At 47.8% G+C, this 25,228-nt stretch overlaps 1 protein-coding gene across 1 annotated transcript in view; it reads right to left on the bottom strand.

The window, feature by feature from the left end:
* Nucleotides 1-1,007: 1,007 nt before the first annotated feature.
* Nucleotides 1,008-25,228, bottom strand: part of EPHX2 (epoxide hydrolase 2) — a 62,138-nt gene continuing 37,917 nt past the window's right edge. The window contains exons 12-19 of the mRNA XM_072796186.1: nucleotides 25,086-25,197; nucleotides 11,634-11,708; nucleotides 10,002-10,035; nucleotides 8,082-8,184; nucleotides 7,185-7,254; nucleotides 3,317-3,397; nucleotides 1,642-1,700; nucleotides 1,008-1,466 (exon numbers count right to left, since the gene is read on the bottom strand). Coding sequence (XP_072652287.1) covers nucleotides 1,388-1,466; nucleotides 1,642-1,700; nucleotides 3,317-3,397; nucleotides 7,185-7,254; nucleotides 8,082-8,184; nucleotides 10,002-10,035; nucleotides 11,634-11,708; nucleotides 25,086-25,197 — 613 coding nt within the window. The 3' untranslated portion in view covers nucleotides 1,008-1,387. The remainder of the gene's footprint in view (nucleotides 1,467-1,641; nucleotides 1,701-3,316; nucleotides 3,398-7,184; nucleotides 7,255-8,081; nucleotides 8,185-10,001; nucleotides 10,036-11,633; nucleotides 11,709-25,085; nucleotides 25,198-25,228) is intronic.

Genomic DNA, 25,228 nt, shown 5'->3' on the forward strand with positions numbered 1-25,228 from the left:
GAATTAGCTAGAATAGTCAAATTCATAGACTGAAAGTAGAATGGGGGTTGCTGTGCATTGGGGAGAGGGAGAATGGGGAGTTGGTGTTTAATGGGAGTCTTAATAAGAGTCCTTTTTTTTTTTTTTACAATTTATTTATTTGTTTTAATATTTATTTACTTGAGAAAGAGAGAACACAAGTAGGGGGAGCAGAAGAGGGAGAAGCAGGCTTCCCACTTAGCAGGGCACCTGACGTGGGCCTCAATCCCAAGACCCCGGGAACATGACCTGAGCTTAAGGCAGATGCTTAACCAACTGAGCCACCCGGGCGCCCCTATTTATCTATTTTAAAGTAGGTTCCATGCCCAACATGGGGCTTGAACTGATGACCCTGAGATCAAGAGTTGCACGCTCTATTGACTGAGCCAGCCAGGTGCCCCAAGAGTCTTGTTCCATCAAGGTTCGGTATGGTTGACATAGTCATGCAATTGGCCATCCAATTGGCCAATTGGCGATTCTCTGATTCATTCAGCAAAAATCTAATGAGCATCTATAAAATGTCAGGCATCTGCTGCTGGATTAGCATCGAGAACAAATCAGCTAGACAGTCAATCTCACGGGCCTTTCAGGCTCGTGGGGCAGACAGTTAACAATTGGGTGGAGTAGAAATGTCTACAACCATGAAGAACATATGTTATCATTTGTGGCTAGATGGATTCCTTTGAACAGTGTAATTAAAACTAAATGAGAAATTCACAGCCTCATGCCCACTGTCCACATTCAGGTGCTCAGGCCATATGCACGTGTGGGAGCATACTGCCTGGACGGCAGGAAGAGGGCACATGGCTTACATGTGGCTGCTGGCTTCTCCATCTGATGGCACAGAACAGACCATATCATCTCAGAAAGTTCCACTGGACAGTGCTGGTCTAGATCATGCTGTGCCCCGTAGACCCAAGAGCAGAGGGAAACATGTTCACTCAAAGGCGACAGACAATCCTTCCTCCCAGAACACAAACACCAGTACTACTGTTGTTTAAGCTTTATTAAACAAACGAGTTCCAATCTCAGCTGACATGCTCCCAAATCAACTGCTGATTTTGCTACCAACTATGAACTGGTTAGTCAAAGAGAAATCACCTCTCACCATCCCATTCTGTCCCCTCTAAACATTAGCCACTCTTAAAGTAGCACCTTAGAGCGAATGAATGAATGAATCATAGGTGATTTTTCCTGTATCTACAATTATGTCAGATTTGACTCTCGTCATTGAAAGAAAACCACTCTTTGGAGTAAACCCCCTTGGACTGACACTGCTGATTATGAGAGATGCTGCGAAGGCCTCCTCTGGGTTCCAAGAGCAGTGCCAACAGAGGAAGGGCTGCTGGGGGCTGGCACGTGCCACAGCCTACAGCTTCGAGACCACTGGTGGGTCCCTGGCATCAGTCTCCAGCCACTCAATGAGGATCTGATTCAACTCGGTGGGCCTGGAAAGGGAATAAAGGGTGGATTCACACGTGTCGGATCTACTCACCCCACACAAAAGCAGAGGTGAAGAAGTGAATGGCTAAGCCAAGAAAGCCCTATTGGAGGTGAACAGGAAGTCCCACCTCCACTGAGGGATCCACACCGCCCGCCCCACCAACCGCCACATCTCCTTACTTCTCCATCTGTGTCCAGTGTCCACAATCCTTAATGTGTCCCCTTTTCAGGTAGGGAATCTGGAAGAAAACCCCACCCAGAAAAGTAAACAGCAGAATACAAGTGGGCGTGGTTTTAGGTTAGTGCTCCACACAAGCCACCCCCTGAAAACCCCTGCACTATTAAGGAAAGCAGTGGACATTTCTTGAGCTCCTATTATGTGCCAGGTACCCTAAGGGCACTGTCTTCTCTAACCTTGACCATAACCCCTAAGATGAAGGCTCAGAGAAGTTAGGTAACCTGCCCAAGGCCAAACAGAGTGGCTGAGCAATTCAGGGCTGACTTGTACTCATCACAACAAGCTGCTTCTCTTTAGAATCACTAACACTCAGCTTGTTCACTGTCTGGAAAATGCCTGGTTGTTGTTTGGCTCCTGCCATAAAGGCATGACTGAGTCCCCCTCTCGGGCTACCTCCCTTCTCCCTGGTGGTCTGCATGCAGGGCTGTCCACCCTCCCTTTTGAACCCGAAATCCCCACAGTGCATCATAGCAACAAGCAGCGACCAAGGACAGAGAGTGAATGGCAGCACTGCACTTGCACAAGCAGGCTCCCTCCTGACACAAGCCTTGAACAGTGCAACATGATGTAGAAAACGCTGGGGAAAAAAAATGTGGCTTCCCTCCCAGGGGCAAGAGCGGCCCCTTCCAAGCCTAAACCTCAATCAGGTAAGCAGTCAGTTGCCAGGGCTGGAAAGGGCCAGCTGCAGAACTGGAAATCCTACAGAAACCTTCAAAGGATAGGGCCAGAGAGAACGAGCTCGCACAATGGGCTCATGGCTTTCCGCAGCCCTCTGTCAGCCGGTTCTAGAGCCCGCAGGAAGGGTGCCCTTGGCTGCATCCCACTTAACACACGGTCTACTGTGTCTGGTGTTGCCCACAACGCCAAGTATGGATGGACCGCTCCCAGCAGCTAGGCAGGATAAATGAGCCAGCCCACGGTCACCCCCCCCACAGGCCTCCCGAATCCCTACCAACCTCCATGTTTGTAGCAGAGTGAGCCTCCAACTCACAGGGTGGCCCCTGTCAATCCCCTTCAATGGCTCAGGCCCCTGGGCATACAGAGCTCAGCCTGGCCCAGTAGGTTCAGTAGACTCTTCCAGACTTCTGCACTCCTGCTATCCTCTCAGCATGCCCTGAATGCTCCTTGCCTCTCACCCTGTCTCCTGTGCTTTGTGCCAGGCAAGCCTGAGCTGTTCCCCAAGGCCAGAGGCAATGGTCAGCACCTCTGCAAAGACCTCATTCCCAACTGTGCCTTCCTCTTCACAATCTCCTGGGTTCAGGATGAACTGCTGGACAGTGAGCTCCCCAAGGGCGGGGTCTGTATCTTAGACATCCTTACCATCCCACAATCTAACACAGCCAACACACTTACGTGCCAGTAAAAGCCCACGAAATGAATGAATGAACGCATGCATGCATGCGTGTGTGTGTGACAGGGTACGTGGGTGCCCGGCAAAGGAAGCATCATGACTATGACTGATGCTCCCAAGAGCTGATGGTGAAACTATTGACGGAGAACCTTGAGCAACTGGTTCAAGCAGGTCTGCTCTGTGTCTTCAGCTGCCATCATTCCTCTGCAACACCCGTGCCCTCTGCTGGGAAGTACCGATGACCCTAGTACAGACCATTCTCTTACCCAGTCCTCCATATGCTTGGACATCTCAGGAACGAGCACCTTGTCCTTCTCCGCGGTTACCATTAGGGCCGGAATCAGGATCTGGGGAAGGGTCACAGGAAGCAGGAGCATCCAGAGGGAGGAAGCATCCCCCCTCCACGACTCCCAGGGCACACACACAGGACTTCTTGTTCCTGCTTTGCGTCTTCCTCCACTATTAACAGTGCCTCCCCCACCTCCCCTGCCAAAGACCACTCATGGTGCTGCTGTGTGGTCCTGGCTTTGTTTCCCCAGGCTGTAAGGAGGCATTGCTGTTACTGGAGACTTAAAATGATGGTGTGAGATGATAGAAAATATTTGTGTCTGCCCCAGGTTCTTGGCACAGAGCTCCTGAAATCCTTATAATTTCCTACGTGCTAAGGACACTATAAGCATCTGTTGTTTAGTATTCATTGTATTAGTATCTTTCGATCCCATCCTAGCCATGGGGGAGGGGGGGCTCTTAAAACCCTTGTAAATTCCAAAGTGATAGGAGCCTCTTTTGTTCTATTGAGGCCTCTCTGGGTGGGCTCCTGGATAGGGGCTGGTCACCAGAAGGACCAAGCCAAGATTAGAAGCTTGGAATTGAGAGCTCTGCCTCCCTCCCCATTCTCTAGAGAGGGCAGAGGGGCTGGAAATGGAGGGTTTTTTTTTTTTTTTTTTGGAAATGGAGTTAATAATTGATCGTGCCCATCTAAGCCTTCATAAAAATCCAAAAAATCCCAATAGGGTGGGGTTTGGGGAGCTTCCACATTGGTGAACACATCCACACTGGGAGGGTGATGCACCCCAACTTCACAAGCACAGAAGCCCCTGTGCTTGGGACCCTCCCAGACCTCACCCTATGTATCCCTTCATCTGTATCCTTTGTCATCTCCTTTAATAAACTGGCAAATGTATCTCCCTGAGTTCTGTGAGTCGCCCTAGCAAATTAATCGAACTGAGGAGGGAGTCGTGGGAACCTCAGATGTACAGCTGATCGGTCAGAAGCACAGGTGACAACCAGGACTTGTGATTGGCATCTGGAGTGGGGGCATCTTGAGGGACTGGGACCTTATATGTGGGATCTGACACTGTCTCCCCAGAGACAGTGTCAGAATTGATTTGAATTATAGGACATCCGACTGCTGTTGCAGAGAATTGGCTGGTGGGGGAAAAAAACCCATACATTTGGTGACCAGGAGTGTCAGACTTCTGGGGAAGTATTTTATATGAAAGTAAAGGAGACACACAGAAGGACAAGACTGGGTTTTTCTAATATAGATGGAGTTAGCAGTGGAGTGACCAACACAGGTTTTGTGTGCACGTGTGTGTATAAGTAAGAACCCATGTGCTGGCCCACTCGTGTGACTGATACTCACGCAACTGTAAAAAGAAAACTGTAGGCCCCAAATAGTGTCACTTGGGTCAGGCCAAGTCACTAAACCAGAGCTTAATACCTAACCTAATTGCAGTTCCAACCTCCCCCAGAAATGTCTTAACTGGTTAGGCAGGAATTTTTTGACTAGTGCCAATGAGGTCATCTGTCACCTGGGCCCTTTCCGACCCTTCCTAAAAAGATGAGGGAATGTGCTTAAGACCTCTGCCCCCTGCCCCCTCAAGGGAAGGAGACCTTGCCTGAAACAATCCTCTCTTTTCTTTCGCTTAGAACTTTTTTGCCCCACTCTCCTTCCTATAAAATACCTTCCACTTGGTACAACTCCTCAGAGCGCCTCTCCCCGTGCTAGACAGGATGCTGCCCGATTCAGGAATCATTTAGTAAAGCCAATTAGGTCTTCAAATGGACTCAGTCGAATTTTGTTTTTTAACAGAACGGAAGAGATGACACCAGAAAGGAGGAAAGATGCCCTTGAACGGAGATCAATATTTCTTTTCTTTGAATTAAATGAATGCTTAAAAAGGTCAGCCAGGATTCCAGAGTGAATGGGCCAGCCACAACTGTTATCAATGTGTCATGAGCGGTGGTAGAAATGACTCCGCTTTCATCTGCCGACAGATAGGACACTGGGGGGTGGAGAAAGCCGCCTTCAGCCTCTTTGTTCTCCCTCCACCATTATAATTTTCAAACAGCTTCGATGTGTCCTTGCTCCGGGACTTGCACTATTTCCTCCCTACATGCAGAGCCTGTGCTTCTCGCTGCAGCCCCTCCACCAAATGATGAAGAACTAGGAAACGCTCAAAAGTGATTTGGTTGCTAAAACTTGTCCTGAGGCTGCTGTAAACTCTAGAATATTCCCAATTGAAATGTAACTGGTCGTGGGGGCATGAGAGGAGGTGGGGGAGGAGGAAGACCCGGGAGGTAGCTGTAGAAGACAGAAGCCTTCCCAAAGGCTCCCTCATTATGTCCCTCCATGCTCTGAAGGATTTTGCCTATCAAATTATGCCTTTGTCATTTTTTTGTCAGTCACAGATCAGAGACAAAGATAATGAGCCTTACCTGAGCTACTACTATGTGCTTATCACTGTTTTAAGCATTTTGTGGGCATCAATCCATTTTATGCTTACACACACCTAGGACGTAAGCACTATTCTTGTCATTCCCGTATTACAGAAGCGGCAATGGAGAACAGAGTGGTTAGGTGTCTTACCCAAGGTCACACAGGGATTAGAACGGAGGCCAAATTGCTGCCCAACCTGCTCTTAACTATTGTATTCCATGTTCTACTGCCTCACCACGTCACCCATGAGGTCAGGATCTCATCTGTTTTATTTGCCATGGTATTGCTAAGGTCTAGCAAAGTGCCTGGCCCATAGAGGGTGTTCACATTCCAGTGGACCGATGAGATAACCAGGGGCTTCTGAGTGGGCTGAGGAACACGAAAATGAAATTTCCCTTAGGTTTTTGACATTTTGAATGTAAGCTGGGGATCTGTTACAGGTTTCCCCTGCTATCAAATGTAGAGCGTTCCTGTGAAAACTGCCATAAGCCAAAATGATGTAGAGTGAAGTAGCAATCACCAGTAATCTATATGAAAAAAATTTTTAACATTCCCAGACACCCCTCCCCCTCCCCAATAACCTCTTTTTGGCTTTTCTGATACCTTAGGAAACATCTTGCTAACAGAGGCACAAAAGAGACCAAAGTCAAGCCCAGATGCTCACAGACACAGTTCAAAGCTATGGTGGCCTGATGCTGAGGGGAGTTCCTGGGGAAGAGGCTTGGCGAGGCCCCTCTGGCTTGTGTGCTGACTCTATAATGACTCGCTGCAAAAGAAATGCTGAATGATATTTTTGCTTTTTGCCTTTTTTTCCTAAAAGGGAAAATCCTCTTTGGATTTCTTTCAGCTAGAGAAAACCGCTACTAATGTAGGCCTTTTGTAAAAAGCGAATTTTCAGAATGCGGGGGGTATACCTGTATTCCCTTTGCAGACTTAGAGATTGGAAATGTATCTTCTGCTTGGCAAACGAGGACACTGAGATGCAGGTTTATTTGGACAAGGTGACACAGCCAGAAGCTAAAGCCTGTCTGAGAGAACCTAATGCTCCTTCTAAGAAATGGGGGCTCCATGATCCTCCTCACCTTCGGGAGTCATCCTGGACATCTGCTGCCCTGACCTGGGGCGCAGCCAGGAGACCTGAGCCTTCCACACCTGAGCCTTCCACACCGGTGCCGCAGACACCTGGCCAGACCCCTGTTCTGCCCCAGTGCCACCCTGACCATTCCAAGGGAAGCATCAGCAAAAGTCCTAAGAGTTTTCCCCCCATTGTGTGGAGGGAAAGGACAGAAAGGACAAGGATGGCAAGTCACTCTGTCCTGCCCATCCCCCACCCCCTCTGACCCTGGGGCAGCTGAATTGGGCCAGTGAAGGGGGCTTACTGGGGAGGGCAACCACACTGGATCAGCACTCACCTTCCGCCCCACACCTTTGCAGCCCCACCGCCAGTTCGTTTCCACGTTGCGATACCAGTTGAGGGGACCTCTGGGGGTAGGGAAGATCGGGGAACAAAGATAGGAAAGCTTTTAGTGGATGACGATGCTACAGACTTCACGGGCAGCCAGCCCTGCACAGAGCCAGTCTGCCCAGTGGGGGCCAAGGTTCCTGCAGCGGGGAAGAGAACAGAGCCCGGGGTTCACATCTAGTTGCTGGCCCTACAGGACTCTCCATATTCTCTGAGGGCTGTTGTGTTAGATAATGGGGAGCTTTGTTTAGTTCTGCTGCCAGCCAGAAGCCACTCTCCTGCCCCGGGAACCTATTGAACCTACTGCAAAGGAACTTCAGGAGCTGGACGTGGTGCAGAGGCGCTCTCCTTCTAATGGGACATAGGGAGGTGGCTCAAAGATGCCTCTCTGAGCAGGTGAGGATGGCCAGGGGCTGCACCTGAACACTCTCCCAATCCTCAATACAAACCAACCAGCCAAGCAACAAAAATCAAGAACGTGAGAGGCCTATAACTCTCCCCTGTAGAGGTCTATAACTTTGGAGTCTATGTAGGCTTTTTGTGTTTTTCTGAAGAAAGATCCCAGGGCTGTCGCCTGATTGTCTTAGGGGCTTATGACTGAAAACATGTTTTTGGCCATCTGTTCTGAGGGGGCCCACAAGCACAAGCGGGAAGCAAGCTGAGTTATCCCCAACTAGTACAGGCCGAGTATCTCCAGGAGGGAGCCTCCTGACACAGGAGGTGTTGAGGCAGAGGCTGGCTGAGCATTCACAGGAGGGACAGCAGGCCTCACCCTGCACCCCAAGAGCAGAAGAGCCCCTCCTTGCTGATCATCTCTCTTCTGTGTTAGGGGAACTGTTCTCTTTACCTGAAACCAGACTTCTGGAACTGCTGCACATAGAACTGAATGTCCTCCTCAGTGACGATGCTGCTGAGACTGGGCTCTTCTGGGGTTTTCACAAGGAGTCCTCCTGCAAACAGCCACCGCTTTGCTCTCCCAGACCCGGGCCAACTCAGGTTGGGCATCGAATTGCCTCTCAGGTCACATCTGAACTCACAGTGAAGGGTCTTGTGCTCCTTCGTTCATTCCATCTTTCTTCTCCACCATGAGCCCATCTCCTCTCAAGCTGCAAATCTGTGCCCTAACTGTTATTCTAGAACCCAGCGACGTCATGCTCATGGACCTTCCCTTCCAGGATGAACTTTAGGACAAACCATATCTCTTGCCTTTAAGAACTCCCCAAGTGGTTCCAGGATGACACTATTTACTGTTTACCAGGCCCTGCCAACCCTCCCTTACCCTCTCTCCCCAACTAAACCTTTTCCAAATAGCTTAACTAATAATATTCCTCTTTAGATACCTCCACTGATTCTTGGAATTTTTGGAAGCATGCACTCTGATTTTTCTTAGTCTGGAGGAAAATCCAGGAAAGAGAGCATGCATTCTGTTGCCTTCTGCATGCTCTGTATTCTTTGCACAGTGTGGAATCCTATCTGGTCTTCAGTGGGGTACACTGTGTCCTGGCAGTCCCCAGTCCCCTTGGTGGTGACCTTTCGAGGGCAACAGGCAGCCCAGGGACAACTGCTATTTCACAGGGGACAGCCACGGGGCTGTTAACGCCAGCACTTGAACATGGCTGACTCACCATTTTCAGGCACGGGAACTTTTGTGAGATGCATCAAAGCAGTGATCAGAGTGCCTCCCCCCAGCCTGGTGCTCCAGGCTTGCTCAGCACCTCTGGAAGAAGAACCCCCACCTGCTCTCCTCTTGTTACCACTGCTGTCTGCCATTCTAGGAGGCCATGGGCTCCCTGAGGGCAGTGGTTGTGCTTTGTGCATTTGGGTATCTGCCCCTGCCTCACATTAAGTGCAGGCTTTAAATGCTCAGGGAATGAAGGGATCAATAAGAGACTGCATGAAAGAGGAAAGACGAGGAGGGAGAGAGGGAGAATGCATTCTTGACTGGTGAGAGGAGTATGGCCTTAGGGTAGGAAGAGTTTAAGTCCAGCCTAACCTCTTTGAACAAGGTCTTTAACTCTTTTGGAATCTATTTTCCCCATTTGTGGAACAGTGATTAACAGTGGGATTTTTAAAGGATGTCAATGACGACTATAAATAAGATATCCGAAGGGGGCTGGGCCAGTGTTTGATGCACACAGTAGGTGCTCCAACAAGTGGTAGCAATCATTATTATTAATACAAGTGCACACTGGCAAGGCCACAGTGTTGGGGACAAAGCAAGGTTCTTTGGGAGCAGTGATGGATGTGGGAGCTGCGGGTTTGAGCTCCAAACTGCTCTCAGCTTTGACTCTTCACTTGTATCCAACCCAGGAGGGAGAACAAGGACGGTCTTCATATGGAGAAACTTTCTGGAAATGGTGGGAACACATTATAGGGATGGAGGAAAGGCTGACTTTGGCTCTGTGTGCCCCAGGTGATCCTGTAGAAGTCAATTAGTATCTTAGGTCTTGGCCGTTATCAGCGAAGGGTGGGATTGCCCTGATGAGCTCTAAGATTCCTCTGAGCTCTTAGGGCTTAAGATCCTGGACCCAAAGTTCCCTGGAGGAAAGGAACCAAGGTCACGAGGTCAGCCCAGGGCAAGGGTGTGTGCTATTCACCAGCAGGGGTTGGAGGGGAGGAAGGGGGGAGGGCTTTTGTTAAACAAGTCAGAGTGGAGAGCTAGCCAGTGGCTGCTTCTGCTCAGAGCAGTCCGAGGGATACTCCTTTAACGTTTAGCTGATTCCTGCCATGACCCTCTTGTCCCCCTTCCCTCCTGAGAACCTCTTACCCCTTTCACGGACTCTGCCCACGTTGAGAAAAGGCTGTAGGGAAGAAGGTTAGAAATGTCGTCATGGGTGAAGTAAAGGAAAAATGTTGAAACAGGTCATCTGTAAACCTGTCACAACCAAAAACCTATGAGCACCATCAAGTGATGCAAACATGCTAAACTCCCAAGAGAGGTAGAGAATCTTCAGGGGTCTAAGCAGAGGCAGCTAACAACCAAAGCTCTGCACTCACGCTGCTCCTAGGAACTTGCAGGTCTTGGTCATGTAAGGACTTGGGTTGACACAACCCATCGGAACAAGAGACCAGACCTATGGTGGGTGGTAAGTTAAAGATGAGATACTCCCTACCCTGCCACTGCAAATCCAGCAAATCTGTAGTCCTCGGTGAAAGGGTGGACTAGAAAAATACCCACCCATCATGCAGAGCAATGTCAAAGGAGTTGTTTCACTTCCATTTGGTACTAAGATGAAACCACAGAAAACTCCCCTAGGAATTCATGGCTATAAGCCTGCCTTCACAGGTATCTCAGTTTAAACCTACTCTATCTGTGGGATCTGGAAACCTCCAAGATGCAAAGTAAACAACAACAAGGAAAGTGAGCCTAGGCTGGTAATGCCCCCAGGATGCCTGGTAGAACCAGCAACTGCTAAGGCATCCTCTCAAGCCCAACTGAAGCAGATTGGGCAGATTCAGTGCTGCTGAAGATGAGCTCACAAACCCAAACTACAAAACTCTCCCCCACTTCTCAGCCCCTTCACATACACACAGGTCCCATTGCAAGAGGTAGCAAACATAGCAAACAGTAAAGCCAGGGTCTCCAAAAATATCAAATAATAGAACTCCGAGAGAGAGAGAGAGAGAGAGAGAGAGAGAGAACGAAAACCTAGTATGCTTAACATGATTAAAGATATAAAGGAAATTGAACATAAGAATAAAACAAGACTCTATCACAAGACATTAGAATGTTTTGCAAAAGAGCCAAATTAAAAAAAAAACAACACAACACCTTGTTCATGGAAATTAAAAAGAAAACTTCAGAGATGTATTAAGCTGCAGATCTGACACCACCCAATACAAGGAAGAGGGCAGACCTCAGGCTGGTTTTTCAAAAACAATGACAGAAACTTCTACCTAGAATTCTAGACTTGGATGAACTAGTCTACAAGACTGAAGATCAAAATTAAAATATTCTCAGGTTAAAAAATTATACTTTTGTTATTAATAGACTCTTATGGAGAGAACTACCAAAGAAGGTACTTCAGGAAGAAAGAAATTATACAAAAGAGAAAGGAGCAAGACACAGAGGTGACCAGCAAAGGCGCTGGCAAACATGGGGACGTCTTGGCAGCACTGACTATATGACCGACGGCAGTGGCAGGACGGTTGGCACATGTTTCAAAGCCCTATTGGGATGTGATAGGGAGGATACAACCTTTCCCCACGAGGAGGGGAGTGTGAGGACCTCAATCACCCTGACTACAGAAGTCAAACAATGCCAAGTTGCTCATTTTCAGACCCTGCCATGCTCCAGGACCCTTCCCTCCCAGGGAAGCCTTCCAGAGGCCTTCGTACCGCTGCAGCATCCCATTCCACCCTTCCACCCTCCTGCCCTCCTGACCTCTGCAACACTCACCTTGCCATCACTTGCTCTGAAGAAGCTTTTGAAAGTCCGACTCAGGTTCTGTTCCAGTTCGGCCTCAGCTACTCCCTAAAACAAATTAAGAAAGCAAAAGGAAGGACTCCATAGAAATTGTGAGAACCAGAGCCTGCCTCGATCTGACCCATGGAGCCCCATCTAGCCCATGTTTCATTAGAAGTACGTTAGTTTGGATTTTCTGATTGAAACACATTAAAAAAAAGGGGGGGGGGCAGCCCCGGTGGCGTAGTGGTTTAGTGCCGCCTGCAGCCCGGGGCATGATCCTGGAGACCCTGGATCGAGTCCCACGTCGGGCTCCCTGCATGGAGCCTGCTTCTCCCTCTGCCTGTGTCTCTGCCTCTCTCTCTCTCTCTCTGCATCTCTATGAATAAATAAATAAAATCTTAAAAAAAAAAAAAAAGCTTCAGGGCACCTGGGTGGTGCAGTCAGTTGAGCAGCTGACTCCTGATTTCAGCTCAATTCATGATCTCAGGGTCTTGATATCAAGCCCTGCATCGGGCTCAATACTAAGTGAGGAGTCTGCTTAAGATTTTCTCTTTCTCCCTCTGGCCCCTCCCTGCATGTGCGTACTCTCTTACTCTCTCTTGCAATAGGAAATTAATATTTAAAAAAAAAACTTCAAATGAAACCCAAGATGCTAACAGTGGTCCCCCCGTGGGAGATGTTTTTCAAAATTCTCTTCTCTGTTTTTCAAAATTCCTACAGTGAGAATGTCTTACTTGTAATAAGCCCTTCAAAGGAATGGGAGAGGGCTGGACAGGAGTACATTGCTGGTGAAAAGCAAATGGTTCCAAGGGTTCCAAGCAGCCAAGTGGAAAAGCCAAAAGTTGTTCCATTCATGCATCTCATTTTGCTATGGTAACGTCAAACCCAACCTCTTTGAGCTGGGTCTAAATTATTACAGACTGATTATTATTCCATGCCCATGGATTGTCTCTCAAAGGACAGGGCAGCAAGGTTGCTTGGGTTAAGACCCATATCCTTTGTGGTGACAAATTGCCAGGTCTCTGCACTCATGGGAGCCTTGTTACATATAATGCCCAATCCACACATGGTTCTTCGGTCATCTCCATGTCTCTGGCTTGTGCACGACTGGATAGTTCTCTGACTTGAACTTGCCACATCAGTTCCACAGATACTGGGCCCCTTCTCTTGCAAATGGGTCTAAGAAGAGATGCTAATGTACAAAATAGAGGTCCCCAGGGTGGGGGTGAGGGTTGGATGTGGACTGAGGACAATGCTGGAGGTGTTGATATACCCTAAGACCAGGGGAAGACATCCTTGCTGGAAACTCAGGGTCTGGATTTCTCAGCTCCCCTTCCTTCTTATCCAAATCCCCCATCCAGGAGCATGTTGTGACACTAAGATAGGTTGGCAAGGGGCTTCAAGATCCATCAGTGGATGCAACTCTACTGGCTAGTCTCTCAGGATGTGATTTTTTGGGGGTATAAAAGGTACATTTTAATCCAGGCTTTCTTTCTTGGAAATTGAAAGCATTGTAATTGCTCTATCTGTACCTTCTCCTTGTCTGGACCCAAAAAAGAGTCCAAACTAACGTACTTCTACCCGAAATTGGACCCGAAAGCTGTTATAAAACCTGTGTAAAGAAAGACAGCTGTCCCCGAGGCAGGGACCCACCAGAGGCAACTGCTCAGAAAGAATCAAGATCTTTCTCCAACAGTCCTGAGGAGACCAGAGCTGAGGCTGGACGCTGAGAAAGAGTACTAAGTATGTCTTAGTCCATTCAGGCTGCTCTAACACAATGCCATATGTCAGTGAGCTTATAGACAGACGTTTATTTCAGTCTGGAGGGTAGGAAGTCTGAGATCAGGCGCCCGCAGACTGTCTTCTGGCTGTGTGTGAGCATGGCAGAAGGGACGAGGGGGTGCCCTTTGGAGAGGATGCTCACCCCATTCATGAAGGTGCCACCCTCACAACCTAATCATCTCCCAAAGGCCCTACCTCCTAACACCCTCACATTGAGGATCAGGATTTCAATATGTGAATGTGGGGGGACACATTCAGTCTATAGCACGGTGCCAACCTACTTTTTTCTCCTCCTGTCTAGTGGCTTTCCTGAACGTACACAGACCCCAGCTGAAATGGACTGCAGAATGTTTTCTGATTAGGCACTCTTACTTTCTCACCTCCCTGGTTTGAATACTGGAACTTGCATCAGAACACCTCGCTCCTGGGGCACCTGGGTGGCACAGTCAGTTAAGCATCTGACTCTTGGGTTCAGCTCAGGTCATGATCTCAGGGTCATGAGATTGAGCCCCGGGTCCGTCTCTGCACTCATCAGGGTAGGGGTGGGGGAGACATTCTCTCTCCCTCTCCCTCTCTATGCTCTCTCTCTCTAAAACGAAGAAATAGGGCAGCCCGGGTGGCTCAGCGGTTTAGCGCTACCTTCGGCCCAGGGCGTGATCCTGGAGACCCGGGATCGAGTCCCACATCAGGCTCCCTGCGTGGAGCCTGCTTCTCCCTCTGCCTGTGTCTCTGCTTCTCTCTCATTCCCTCTCTCTCTGTGTGTCTCTCATGAATAAATAAATAAAATCTTTAAAATAAATAAATAAATAAATAAATAAATAAATAAATAAATAAAGCAAAGAAATAAATCTTTTTGAAAAACAGACCCCTAGCTTCCTGAGTGTGGCCTTCAAAGAACCTCCACCATCTGTTCCCCAAAACTGCCTCCACGAAGTCCCGCCTTCCACCATCCCAATAAAACAACTCTATTCTTGGATCCCAGAGAGCTTTAACGTGCCACCCCCCCAACCCCCCACCCGGGCTACCCTCAAGGCAGGGAAGCATCCACTTGGAAGCCTCTGTGACTGATCCCAGGACAGCAGGGGCTGAACATAAATGGTCATGATCAGAGAGGAACGGGCCGCAGGGCAGGTCTCTAAGGCGCTCTCGTGCCCGGCGGCCCTCAGGCCTGTGTGTGCACTTTAAGAGGCCCCGCTGCACACTGACTCCGCACACCGACGTCCGGAGAGCCCTGGATCTACGAGGCAGCGGCACGAAAAGCAGCATTTATCATCCGCGGCGCTGGGTCTGCAGTTTGGGAATTTCCGATGCGAGCCACGCCGATGTGATCATCACACCCCCGTCACGTTTGTCAGGTCCAGTTTTGATGGAGGTTCGGTCGTGACCTTCTGCATCGTGATGAACAGCACGGCAAGAAAGAGCCGCGGGAGGAAGTGCATTTTAAGTGATCGATAAAAGCCCTGGTCAGCCCGCATGTCACATAGGTCATCGTTTTTATTCATTGGGAACTGTCCTCATCCCAGAAACTGCAGCCGTTCACGAGCCCGGGGGCTGGAGGAGCCTCCCCAAGCGCAGAGGTCTGGACGGGGCTTTGACCCGCCAATGGTCCTTAGAAGAGCAAATGGATGCCAAATGGGTCAATAAAAAATCAAAGGGATCATAAAGGTAAATAAGTCTGTCCGCACACATGAAAGTACATCAGATCAACAGGGGGAACGGGGACAAAGGTGAGGGCCGGGAAGCGGAGAAGATGATAACATTTGTCCTCTGGTTATGTGCCCTGCTGATATCACCTGACTCTCTGTAAGTTTTAAAAGGTGAAAACGTATTTTTAAGTCCCGCAGACCAATGACAAAATTCCCACCTGCCCCCTGGGAGGCGGCTCCTCCCTCTGGGCTCCAGAGCCGAGCAGTTAGGGGATGGACTTTGGAATCGGGCAAATAAGGCTGCGAGCCCCTCTCCTGATACTTAACTAACTGGGCAGCTTAATATTCCCAAGCCTCAATTTCCACATCTATAAAACGAGAGTTTTGTAAGGATTTCTACAAGATAACGATAATGCGTATTACAATGTCTGACACTCAGGAGAAATGCCAAGAAATGGTAATAATTGTTATTATTAGTATCCCCATCCTTAAAGTTACTGGATTGCACCAGAAATGTCTATTTTGGGATCTGGTCCCCTCACCAGCCTGTGTCTCATGGACTCACACTGTATCGTATTCATATTTTTCTTCCCATGGCCATAGCATGGTAATAGTAGGTACCCGGCAAAGGCTGGGTGGGTAGGAAGGAGAAAGGGAAGAGAGGTGCAAAGGGGGCAGGAATAGGAGAGAAAGACTTTGGTGGGAGTGTCTTCGGAATGATCGTGGCTTTTGTTTTTCCGCCCTCCACTGTGAGCTCATATTTGCCAAACGAGGCAAGTCAGCCCCAGCTTGAGGTGAGGCTGAGCAGTAATCTACAGAACGGAGACAAATGAGAGGATCTGCTCTCCTGTGACCCAAAGCTGTCCCCGGGGCAGGCAAACTGAAGACAGCCCTGGGTTTGGAAAAAAGCTCCAAACGAACTAGGGGTGGTGGAAGGGGAGGAGGGCGGGGGGTGGGGGTGACTGGGTGGGGCACTGAGGGGGGCACTTGACGGGATGAGCACTGGGTGTTATTCTGTATGTTGGCAAATTGAACACCAAAAAAATAAATAAATTTATTATTAAACAAAAAAAAAAGAAAAACAAAGAAAAGGAGCTCCTAGAACAAAGCCTTTGGAATTCCATGGATCCTGGAGCTTGGTCTCAAGAGTACTCCCAGGCTGTTTAAGAGGTCTTCTCATGGTGTGAATGACTAGAAACATAAGGGAACCCACTTTGGAGAATTCATTAGAATTTCTTGGCCTTTCTAACTAACTACCACTGCCTCCTCCCGCTCTTTATTTTAAACTTGAAATCACAGAAACTCCTAGCTACTCCGGGGGGTTTCTTTTCTCCAATCTGCCCTTTTGCTCCTTCCAAGATGTAGGACAGGTCAGCCTCAGAAGATGCTCTTAATTGGTTCTACTGTTTCATTGCCAAGACAGTGGAGACAGCCACTGAAATCAAAGGGCAGGTCCATCAGGGCACAAGCCCGGACGGCTTCTGTCCCCCTACAGCTACTACAGCTACCACTAGAAGATGCATCACGGGGAGAAGAAGGCCCCATCTCATCAGGGGGTTGGCGCCAGCATCTCTGCTTCATGTTCTGTCTACCTTGATAATCCTCACTCAGATTGCTCTGAAATTCTGGGGCAGGATTTTTTCAAACGAGGTCAGAAAATTCATGGCTGGGGTGGTTGCCCCTGAGATGGAAAATGCTATCTGAAATCTGGGCAAAAAGAGAAAATGGTTTATTATTCTTCAGTGTTCGGCCAGACAGACAGATGCACACACACACTCAGAAGAGAGGTGAGTCAGGCCCCACGGTAAGTCCATGAGAAGACCTGAGGCTCTGAAGCCACTTCCACTGGGTGGGCGCCTTCGCTCTTTCCCACGGCACTGAGTTTCAAAGGCCACCTTACAGATGGAGACTCTTGGGTGGAGTGTGACCTCCTTCAAAGTCAGGCACATTATAAATGGCCAAGCTGGAGACAAGAACTCCAGACTTCAAAGCCCCCTGTATCCAGTTCTCTTTACTTTAATGTAACACTACCCATTTACGAAAACATAAATAAAATGAGAAGAGTTTCTTCCATGGCAGATGCAAACAGCGGCACTTTCTTCTAAAATACATTATTCAGCTGTGACAAACAACCAAAATATTGTCCTCAATATTTTGTGTAGAGGACTGGTTAAATAAGTGACGGTCCAGGGACACCTGGGTGGCTCAGTGGTTGAGCGTCTGCCTTCGGCTCAGGTCATGATCCTGGGGTCCTGGGATAGAGTCCCGCATCCGGCTCCCCTCTGCTTCTCCCTCTGCCTATGTCTCTGCCTCTCTCTCTGTGTCTCTCATGAACAAATAAATAAAATCTTTATAAAAAATAAAATAAAATAAAATAAATGATGGTCCACCTGTATTCTGCAGCACCAAGAAGCCACTGCAACGAATGAGGTAAACCTATACGTCCTGGCAGGAAAATCTGTCCAAGATCTAGTAAATGAAAAAGCAGCATGATTCCATTTATATAAAAATTACACATACACTCATATGCACATATGCATGCCCCCTCCCCCGCCACACTTAAAAGCATATTTTTAAAAAATGTCTGGGAAATACTTGCTAAACTATTCATAGTAGCTACTTCTAGATGAGCGAAAGGGGATTCAACTTTTTATTTTATACGACTCAGTACTTTTTTTTTTTTTTAAAGCACCAAGCATAAATCATCTACAACATACAGGCAGTAGCAAGTCACCAGCTGTCCCTGTAGCCTGGTGGCCTGGTGGGGGGCGGGTACTATGTGTAGGGGGATTAAGGGGGACTCTGAACACCATGAGGGAGAAGGAAGAAAACCATGTGTGGATGTTGGGGTGCCCTTCCACCTGGCAAAACCATCTCTTCTTGACTGCTATCTATAATTTCCTTTCCCCACATTTTCTATTACCTAGTTTCTCAGCTGGTTAAATACTTAAAAGTGGGCTTTGGCTTGCTCTAACCTACAGAGCCTATAGCTTGCTGTATGGTTCCAGACACCCACACCACACGCACACACACACACCCTTCTCCAAAGAAATAAAAATACATATATACTATTAAGGAGGAGTAAAGAGGCACCGGTGTTGGCAGACAGAAGGGGACACCATGTTCTGATTTCAGGGACAGAGGGACTATGAAATATCCCCAGGCTAAGCAAGGACGTGAAGAATCTTAAGGATTAAGACATGGAACTTGTCACGTTCAAATTACCCAGCTGATTCTATTTGTCTCTGCTGCCCAGAGCTCCTCCTCCTCTTTCCTACTATACAAATGCAAAGCTTGTCATCTCTTCGCTGAGAAAAAAAGAAAAACATGCCTTTTCATTTTGGTTTCCACCAGACTTGGCAAATACGAAGGACGAGAGACAGTAAACACAATGGCTCAGGGTTCAAAGAGCTAGAGGAACTGAATCTAAACTGGGGAGTTTACCTAGGCCACACCCTGTCCTGCTCAGCAAGTGTGAACCAGGCGTGGGAGGGACACCAGTCTGGAGGCTTCCTTAGGCTGAATGCATCCACGGTGAGCGCTTCCGGTCACTCCTCCTGGCTGGGGAGTGGCGGGGACAGGTTTGGGAGCAGAGAGGCAGGAAGGAGGAGGTTCCAGCCCCCACCCCTGAATGAGACAGGTGCCCCACACGTTATGCTTTGTTAGGCTTGAATTCGGCTTCGGTTTGAAGCTGTCACCTGTTTGAAAACCATGCAATGAGACCATCCGTTTTCAGATGAGGACATTGAGTGCCCAACGTAGGAAGGGACTTGCCCTGTTGCCAAACAGGCAGCAGACATGCTGGCAGGACCCTCGTGCAGGGCTTCTCCTAGAGACCCAGCTCTGTGCCCAACCAGACCAGCCTCAGCAGCTGAATTCACCCCAAACGCACTCCCACACCCCAGCCTTCACTTATTTGAATATTAAACATTTTCCTAATCAAGAGGAAACTCTTGATTCTCTCAACTCTTCCTGCAGATTTTAAACCCAGCAGCGACAACATAACAATAGGAGTATGATTTTTCCACAAAGACTATAATAACCTTCGCCCTACTAAGGGGGCAGTTAGTAAGCATCTTTCCCCTGAGGTTACTTGTATTAATCAGCCCTTTGAGCTTATCTTGGTTTGCTCCTTCCTGCTGTGTTTGGATGAGCCAGGCACACACAACAAAGTCCAAGCTCCCTCACAGTGTGGCTTAGGAGGATGCACGTAGACTTTAAAGTCAAACAAACCCAGTCAGTACCTAGTCTTGGGCCAGTTAGTGAACCCCAGAGCCCCTGTCTGCTTCTCTGAAAGACAGGAGAACGCCAGAGTGTGCTTGTGAATAGGACCACTTGGCATACCGTGCTCAAAACAAGTAGTAACTACAACCTGAGTGTCCATAAAAGGAGGAATGGATAAGCCAAATGTGGTCTACACATACCGTGGAATGTTATTCAGCCCTAAAAAGGATGGAAATTCAGATACATGCTACAACGTGGAACATCCCTGAGGATGCTGTATAAAGTGAAATAACCCAAACCCCCAAAACACAATTCCTGTATGACTCCACTTCTACGAGCTCTCTAGAATAGTTGAATTCAGAGACAGAAAGTGGAATGCTGGGTGCCAGGGGCTGGAGGGAGGAGGGAATAGAGAGTTTGTGTTTACTGGGTATAATTTTGGATTTGCATGATGAAAAAGTAATACCCACCATTTGCTTTGACGTGGATGGAACTGGAGGGTATTATGCTGAGTGAAGTAAGTCAATCAGAGAAGGACAATCATTATATGATTTCACTCATATGGGAAATATAAAAAATAGTGAAAGGGATTATAGGGGAAACTAGGGAAAATGGGTGGGAAAAATTAGAGAGGGTGATAAAACATGAGACACTCCTAATTCTGGAAAAAAGAACAAGGGGTAGTGGTAGGGGAGGCGGGCACGGGGTGGGGGTGACTGGGTGACAGGCACTGAGCGGGGCACTTGACGGGATGAGCACTGGGTGTTATACTATATGTTGGCAAATCGAACTTCAATGATATATATATATATATATATATAATATATTATACATATATAAAAGAAAACAAAAAAGTTCTGGGGACAAATGGTGCTGATGGCTGTACAGCAAAGCAAAAGTTCTTTTTTTTTTTTTGCAAAGCGAAGGTTCTTAATGTAACTGAACTGTACTCTTAAATATGGTTCAGATGGTAAATTTTATGTTATGTGTGTGGTTAAATAACAAAAATCTAACCAAGTATGTTTTGAAGATCTATTTGGCTTTATTAATGGGTTCATGAATGGGACAGCATCCCGTGTAGCCAGTAGAGGGCGCTCAAAGGCCTACAGGAGAGGGAAGGATTTTAAGGGTAGAGAGGGAGTAAAAAGAAGGAAAAGAGAAGCAGAGAATCCACTGTTTTAGGCAAGGTCGCCCTTCTGAGGGGAGTGGAGGGGGCCTCTCGGTGATTTCCTTGTGTTGACCAGGAAATTTGGGTGTTGACTGCATAGAGGTTACATTTGTGGGGGGCTGAAGCTCCAGTCAGGCTGGGTACTGAGTGTTGGTTTACTGACTTGGGGCCTTGAGTTTCTTTTTATTTTATTTTACTTTATTTTATATTTATTTATGTATTTATTTACTTATTGAGAGAGAGAGAGAGAGAGAGAGAGAGAGAGAGAATATGCCTGGGGGACGGGCAGAGAGAGGGGGAGATAGAATCTTAAGAACTCCATGCCCAGTGGAGAGCCCAATACAGGGCTTGATCTCACGACCCTGAGATCATGATATGAACCGAAACCAAGAGCCAGACGCTTAACTGACTGAGCCACCCAGGCACCCCCTCACTATATTTTTTAAGGAAAACATTATTAAAAAATAAAAACATGTTATTTACATCGACATGGGCACATTATTATTTTTTAAGTGAAATAATAAGTATTTTAAAATTTCAATATCTGGTATGGTAAATACCAGTACACATAGCTGGCACACATTAACTAAAGCTCTTTGAGGTCTGTAATAGCTTTTACGAGTGTAAGGGGGCCTGGGACCAGAAAGTCTGAGATCCACTGCATTGCAGGGAACCTATTATTGGAGATAGGGTCAATGGCCTCCTTGATCCGCTCCAGCAATCCTTGACTGGGATAGCTGCCCAGAAGTTTCCAATTCACTGAGAAGGATGGCTATCTGCCTACCACCACCTGGAAAATGACTAGATTAGCCCCTTTCCTGAGGCTACACTCCAGGACCAGCAGCACCAGCCTCACTTCAAAGCTTGTTAGAAATGTGAATCCTTTGGTGCCACCAAAACCCACTGATGCAGAACTCTGGGGGTGTAGCCTGGTGATCTGTGTTTTAACTAGCTTTCCAGGTGATTCTGATGCATGCTGACATCTGAGAATCATCAGGCTGGAGAATCATAGAAATTGAGTCACAGAACAGGAGCTGTCCAAGCTGGGATAGCCTCCTCGGGCACTGTGTGTACAAGAGTCACCCAGGGGGACCTTGTTAAAAAGCAGTCTTGTTGGGTAGATCGCAAAAGGGCCTGTGAGTCTGCATTTCTAGCAAACTCCCAGGTGATATCAATGCCCCTGATTCCTGCACCTTGCCTGACACCCCAAACCCTTCGGCTCCTAGCTTGTATTGAATTCTTACGGTTCTAAGGGAAGTGAGGAAGGAATTCCTTCCCTGGGAAAATGCATGCATACAGTAAATTGTGCGGGTCATTTCAAGATGTTCCAGACCTACTGAAATGCACCTTAAGGATCACTGACTATTTTTTTAGGACCTCCCTATGTCCCATGATATTTATGGGAGATAAATAACTTGCCTGCATTAAGCAAGTTTCATATGCATTTTCTGCCATTTGTCCCCTCAGACTGGAATGCCCTTCCTTCTTCTATCACTCACACAGATCCTATTCATCTTCCCAGGGCCAGTTCAAATGTCTCTCGTTCAATAAAAATTTAACTGTGTTTTCTTCTGAGATCCCAGAATAAGCTGTGCCTTCATGATGGTCCTAGTAGCTGACTTCTTCTACAGTTATGTGTTACTTGACTCTTTGTCCAAGAACTGTTTCAACCCTCAGACACTGTACCTCATCTCTGAAACTGGCACATAAGAGATGATGCAGATGCATCTGCTATATGAATTAATGGATATTAATTCCTCATAAGAAACACCAGTCAAAACATTTCTGACATTTAAGTGTATTTGTCATGCTCAGCCCCTCACCCGCGTCGTGGGGCACCTCTGTTCCGTAGCAGATACAAGTCTTTTGAATGGTGAATCCAAATGGATGAGAAAGGGCTTTCATGCCCATGCCATCCCTACCCCTGTGCATCCCCCATATGGTGCAGCCTGGCAGCTAGGGCCTGAGTGTTGAGGGCCTGTTGCCCAGGCGTGGGGCATGGGGGCTGGGTTAGGGAAGAGGGAAGAGGGTGAGAAGTAACTATGAAGCATGAGGTGCTGGTGATGGAAGGACCTGTGGGTGGGCGTGTCCTCTGGAAAGGGGATACTCTGGGCACACAGAGGGTGGTGGGAAGGGATAGGGCTCTTGGGAGTATGGACCAAGCAGAGGCAGAGATTGAGAAAGGGTCAGGTAAGAGGTGAGAGGAATCCAGACACCAGCTTCCCAGTTTTGGGTGGGGTCCTGTTCCGTCCCCATTTCCCAAAGGCCGAGGCAGCTGCCACTGAGGCACCTACAACCAACACTTTGTTTTTCTCCCCACCACCAGAGCCTTCTTCAGCGTGAGATGCACAGGGGTGAAGCAAACACCTGGGAAAGGGTGGCAGGCAGTACATTACACCTGAGATTGGGGTTCGGATTTCCAGTCCTGCTGGAAGAATTTTCATGGGGCCATCTATGACCAGACGATGAACCTACAAGGATTCTCTACTACTTTTGACATCAACTACAGGCTCAGGGTTTAGTGTCCAGGACACAAGGACACTCACCTCCTTCCTGTCCCAGTTGACCAAACCTTCCAAAGAGGGCACTAGAGCACTTCTCACAGTCTGCCCCCTTCCCCTTCCCCTTCCCCTTCACCATCCCCATCTTGTCCCTTCCTCCCATTTCTTTCACCAAGGGCACTGTTCCTTTTCCCCTTACCCATCTGTTATAGGCTGAAGCTGAACCATATCTCCTCCTAATTCCTAGGAAGCCCTAGCCCCTAATACCTCAGAATGTAATGATATTTGGAGATTAAGTCTTTAAAGAGGTAATTAATATGAGGCCTTTACCTTAGACCCTCATCTACTAGGACTGGTGTCATTATAAGAGGAAGTTTGAACACAGAAACACACATGCACAGAGGATATCCCATGTAGGGACACACCAAGTAGGGGGCCATCCACAAACCAAGGATGGAGGCTTTAGAAGAAACCAACCAGATAGACACCTTGATCTCAGATTTCTGGGCCCCAGAACTATGAGATAATAAATTCTATTATTTATGCCCCCACCCCAGTCTATGGTACTTTGTTATGGCATCCCCAGCTGACTAATACACCATCTAATCCATCCTTCAAGCTCAAGACTACTTCAAACGTGTTGAAAGTACTTCAAACATGTTTAAGTACACTACTTAAAGATGTGTTGATTCAATTCAAGCCAAAGGGAGCCCACCACTTCCTGCACTTTGGGTACAGTAAGGCCTGGCTTTAATGGAGAATGTGATATATTCAGCATCTTTTCATGATGTTGCCAGAGGCTGCTGGTGTCTTTCTGAATGAGTGTTGCCTGAATCAAAAAGTTCCTCTTCTAGGGGGGCCTGAATAGCTCAGTCAGTTAAGTGTCCAATTCTTGGTTTCAGCTCAAGTCATGATCTCAGGGTTGTGAGATCGAGCCCTGCGTTGGGCTCCTAAAATCTTAAAAAAAAAAGTTCCTCTTCCAAGGTATCAACTTATCAATCAAAATTGTTGTTTGTGTGTATGCATATGTTATTGTTTTTTAAAGATTATTTGAAACAATAGAGAGAGAGCAGGGGGAGGAATAGAGGGAGAGGGAGAGAGAAAATCCCAAGCAGACTCTCCACTGAGCATAGGATGGACTTGGTGCTCAATGACCCTAAGGCTCATGCCTGAGCCCAAATCAAGAGTCAGACAACCGATGGAGCCACCCAGGCATCCCTAAAATCATTCTTAGAGAAGAGTTACTTGGCAAATTGAAACTGGGATGGTGTGACCCTTGCTGGGCATGGTACCTCCTACGAGCAGCAAGGGCAAAGTCTGGGAGAGAGAAGTGGGGGTATGTTCCTGTGTTCTTTATTAATTCAATCCATCCTTCTCTCTCCAGAGTGCTAAGCAAACTTCTCTTATCCTCTCTGGAATTACCCAGATGTAGCTGGACATTGGGGTCCATAACCTAAGAGTTGATGAGTGGCAGTGCCCCCTCAGATGAGGCCAGATGATTCTGACTCACAATGCTACCCTCAGTGAATCCCCCTGAAAGGGAACAGTGACACCCCATCACAGGTGTCACCCAAGGTCCAGGGGGCATCTTTGAAAGGCACTCTGGGCTTTGTGGCACATGAAGTGATACCTAGAATACATATCTCAAAGCACACTTGCGGCCTAGTGCCTGCTTTTAGGCTCTGATGCTCCCTGTATCACAAACCAGTCCTCAGCAAGTGAGGTACCAGGTCCCTGGCAAGGGCTCAGGAGCTGTCACCAACAATCAGTGGCCTTTGTTAGCCTCTCAGCCATGGAACTGAGAAAGAGCAGCTCCAAACCAGCACTCAGCTCCCCACTCCACAATTTTGGAGAAACAGGAGAACTCACTGCACCATCACCCTTATGCCCTTCCCCTTGCCACCCCAAATACACACACACACAGAAATGTGTCATCACCCAGGAAGGGCCAGCTGAGCTGAGGAGCCAGTTTCACTTGAGCCCATGTGTAAAATCATTTCTGACTAATGCCATGGAAAATGAAAGGGCACTGAGAAAATCAAGCTAATGGGAGAACGAGAGATAGAGGAGAAAGAAGAACAAAAACCTTGGTGGGATCATAACTCTTGAGTCCCAAACTTACTGGTTCTTGGAAATAGAGCTGGTAATCAAAAATGGGATTGGCTTTGATCTTCTCCATTGTGGACACATTGGGATTTGCTGGCACAAAGGGAGTATTCAAACTGGCCACTGCCCTGTGGAAAGAAGACACGAAGACACAGACCC

This window comes from Canis lupus, chromosome 24, assembly GCF_048164855.1.
Source record: "Canis lupus baileyi chromosome 24, mCanLup2.hap1, whole genome shotgun sequence".
Classification (NCBI taxonomy): domain Eukaryota; kingdom Metazoa; phylum Chordata; class Mammalia; order Carnivora; family Canidae; genus Canis; species Canis lupus.